The sequence below is a fragment of the Phanerochaete carnosa genome, assembly GCF_000300595.1.
Source record: "Phanerochaete carnosa HHB-10118-sp unplaced genomic scaffold PHACAscaffold_100, whole genome shotgun sequence".
Lineage (NCBI taxonomy): Eukaryota > Fungi > Basidiomycota > Agaricomycetes > Polyporales > Phanerochaetaceae > Phanerochaete > Phanerochaete carnosa.
This window is the reverse complement of record NW_006767727.1, coordinates 2,780-6,969: the sequence shown is the minus strand read 5'-3', so window position 1 is coordinate 6,969 and position 4,190 is coordinate 2,780. Positions and strand designations below refer to the sequence as shown.

The 4,190-nt window shown below is 47.9% G+C and overlaps 1 protein-coding gene across 1 annotated transcript; it reads left to right on the top strand.

The window, feature by feature from the left end:
- Positions 1-320: 320 nt before the first annotated feature.
- Positions 321-1,915, top strand: PHACADRAFT_202054 (uncharacterized protein; the record flags this gene model as incomplete). Its single annotated transcript, XM_007402319.1, has 2 exons — positions 321-843; positions 1,893-1,915. The coding sequence occupies 2 exons, from the start codon at positions 321-323 to the stop codon at positions 1,913-1,915; spliced, it is 546 nt and encodes a 181-aa protein (XP_007402381.1).
- Between the last annotated feature and the right edge of the window lie 2,275 nt (positions 1,916-4,190).

Here is a 4,190-nt window from a genome sequence, read left to right as displayed (position 1 = left end):
TACGAGGGGAACTACTAGACAGAGTCACTACAGGAGAACCCAACAAATCCCTCGCAGCCCCTCAACCAATAGCGTCTGGCTCAGAACCCAGAGAAAGACGTGATACCTTCGATTCGGTCACCGAGTATCTCTGATCAATCGTCCTCGGAGAATCCGAAGTATCACCAGAGGGTCCACCAGACCCCGTAGAAGAAGCCGTAGAAGATTCCGAAGCATTGAACCCGCCTTTTTGACGTTCTCCCACTCCACCCTCATCTCCATCTGATCCCGGCACAATGGCCAAAAACTAAGACAATGCCGCTTTCATCAATGGAAGTGCAATGAAACCCGATGCCTTTGATGGCACGAAATCCAAGTACATCGCTTGGAAAACCCAGATGAAGCTTTACGTAATAATGCAGAGGAAGCGACTACCTGAGCAGTTCGACAGGGTCTTAATGATCTTGTCCTATATGAAAAGAGGACACGTGGGCGAATATGTAGCCACGTACATGAAGAAGTACGATATGAATGAAGATACCGTAATCCAGACCACGAAAGATCTATGGAAGGATCTGGACGTACACTTCCTAATTGACGAACAAGTGGAGGCATACGATAGGCTGCAGGCAATGCAGATGGAAGCACTATCAGCGCAAGAGTTTTTCTCGAAGTTCGAACTATGCGCCTTCCAGGCAAATATCCACGACTTCAAGGCGCACTTCCAAGAATTAAAATTGCTTCTAGAAAAAGCACTGCGGGCCGATATCATCCGGCTTCTGTACAATTCTTTGGAAGAACTCCTGGCCACCTACGTGCTCTACAAGCAACAGGTCCTGTGCATCGACCTGAAGCAACAATACGGTAGACGAAATCTGCAACCCCAGCGACAGGGGCAATTTCAGCCGAGACAGCAACAGGCGCAGAACACACTGCGAGCACAAACTAGTGCATCTGCGCCAGCAACTTCCACCGTGCCAGTTCAGACACGGCGCGACGGAACCGGTGTTACCTTTGGCGGCAGGGGACAGCCAATGGAATTGGATCAGGCACGACGCCTAGGCCTCTGTTTTCGATGTGGTGAAAAAGGTCACTTATCGCGCAATTGCCTGAATCGGCAACAAGCCCAACAAGTACGGCCGCGGAAACCCCGGCAGTTCCCACTGCCAATACATTCACACCACTCACGTCGCTTAACGAAGCACCTGCAGTGACAGCGGAACCGTTTGACTGGAAAAAGGCAATCCACGACGAGATTCGTGTGGTAATAAAGGGTTTTGCAAGCGGTCAGCTGGGCACTGTCGTGGGCGTAGCCCCGGCCTCCTATTTTATTCCCATTTTCTCCAATTTATTCCACGATTATACGACCCTCCAAACGTTGTCGGCGCATAGGCGCCAGTTTACAAGCCATAGCCGCGCGCTAAACACCTCGAGAACGCATCACCAACGGGCACGCATCAGCGCATCAAATGCGCCTGCATCGCCGCCGCCTCGTCGCCGCATCATGCTTCCTCGGTAACAGCCGCACTCCGATCTCCATCGGACATCCAATCCCCGTCGGCCTGACAACGTCATAAGCCATGACACACCGGCCCCGTCTATCTCCGAGTCCGATCGGCAACAGACTTCCTATCCCCGTCGGCCCGACAACGTCATACGGTATGACACACCGGCCCTCGTTTCCTCGCCTAAGTCCCCTAGACACTAGCAGTCGCCGTAGCACCAGTCGCTTATGTAAAGCCTGGTCCGTGCGCAACCTGACTAGTATATAAGGCTCCCCTTTGTCGCTACCTAGCCCCATCTCAACCTCTTGGTTAATTGGGCTAGGTAAGCCTTCACTTGTATCGTAGTACAGATTGCTAATACACTTGGTTAATTGGGCTAGCTGAATAAGCTAACGCACTAGTCGCCAGACCTTGTCGGCGCCGCCTTCTGATTAGATCCACGTAGTATCCCTCGTGGTGTGTCGACGCAAGTCCACATCAGGCACGTAGCCGAGTTGACCGAAGAGAATTTTACGAACTATCTGTGTTCTTGGTTTGGAGTTTCAATGTATATACAAAAGAAAGGGGTGTCTGTAGAACAGCGCGGAGAGGCTCAACCCTCTTGCTTAATTCCCCTGAATAAAAAATTACCTCCTACCTCGAACTAGACTGAACCTACGCAGTGGCAACACCACACCCCATGGACAGCAGCCTGGATCCGCCAATGGATAGTCAACAAAGAAACAGCAGCGCTTAGAATGTTGACCAAATGGGTACACTCAAAGAAGAGTGTTGATGCCTCAGAAGCCTGTATGAACCAAATTAGGCAGATGAAAGAAGAAGAAGCAATAGACTTCTTGAATGAGTTATGAAAGCAACCTTGATTCATCCGAGGAAGGAAGGGAACACAGATGAACGTCCCCATGATCACCACCACCCTGGACACACAACAACGCTCATCAGTCAAAGCACTATTAGACACGGGATGTACCGGATCATCTATTGATGTGCAGTTTGTCCACAATAACAACATCACTACAAAGAAACTGCCATCACCAATCCCTGTCTACAATGCAAATGGCACGCATAATGCTGGCGGCGCTATCACCGACTTTGTCAAGTTAAGGGTTGAAATTCAGGACCACATTGAACGGCTTCCTTTCGCCGTTACTAATCTAGGAAAGACTCCAATCTTCCTAGGATATGAGTGGCTCCAAATTCATAATCCATCTATTGATTGGCAGGAACAAGTCATTCAGTTTGATTGGTGCCCAATCATCTGCAAATACGCGGCCCGATTAATTGATATTGATGCCAATCAAGAAGAGCCCAGCGATCCGGAGGCTCGCCTAGAAGAAGGGGATAGAATCTTTATTCTAGACCACAAAACCTACTTTGCTACGAAAGCAGCGCGTATTCGCACCACGGCCACTGATCTAGCGATCAAAGAGAGTTTGAAACACGAAACCAAGACCTTTGAAAATGACATCCCAAGCCACTATCACGATTACGCCAACATATTTAGCAAAGAAGATTTCGACTCTCTACTGCAAAGACGACCATGGGATCATGCAATCGAACTCACACCAGGCGCGCAACTGATCAGTTGCAAAGTCTATCCTATCTCCGTAAACGAACAAAAAGAACTTGATGAGTTCATAGAAGAGAACCTCCAAACTGGGAGAATCTGACCATCGAAATCCCCGTGGGCTCCTCTGTTCTTCTTTGTCAAAAAGAAAGATGGACGACTTAGACCCGTGCAAGATTATCGGAAGTTGAATGAGTTGACGATTAAAAATCACTACCCACTTCCTTTGATACAGGAACTAGTGGACAAGTTAAAGCAGGCACGGTAATTTACGAAACTAGACGTCCGATGGGGATACAACAACATCCGCATCAAAGAAGGCAACAAAGAAAAAGCAGCGTTCCTAACGAATCGAGGACTATTTGAGCCGTTAGTAATGTTCTTTGGTCTTACCAATTCCCCAGCTACATTCCAGACTATGATGAACGACATATTCCAAGATCTCATCAGTCAAGGACACCTGGTAGTCTACTTAGACAACATTCTGATCTTCACTCAAGATTTGAAAGAACACCGTCGGATCACGCGGCAAGTTCTTCAGATTTTAAGAGAACACAAACTTTATCTGAAACCGGAAAGTGTGAGTTTGAGAAATCAGAGATAGAATACCTCGGGATGATAGTAGGAAAAGGAGTTGTCCACATGGACCCAGTCAAGATAGAAGGAGTTGTCAATTGGCCTCGACCAGAGTGCAAACGAGACATTCAAGCATTCCTTGGATTCACCAACTTCTACTGAAGGTTCATCTGAGATTATGGCAAAATAGCAAAACCGCTCAGTTCACTAACGGGCAACGCTACCTTTGAATGGACCGTCAAACAAGAAGTAGCATTCACAAGCCTGAAAAATGCTCTCTGCACAGCGCCAGTACTGGCTATACCCAATGACAATGACTCCTACCAAGTAGAATGTGACGCTTCGGACTTTGCCATAGGAGCAGAGTTAGCCCAGAAGCAAGAAGGCAAATGGAAGCCTGTCGCTTATCTGTCCAAAGCCATGACAGCTGCCGAAAGAAATTACAAGATTTACAATAAGGAACTTCTCGCAATCATGACTAGTCTTGATGAATGGTGTCAATACCTCATGGGCGCCGTACATCCGTTTGAAATATGGACGGATCACAAGAATCCAGAATACTT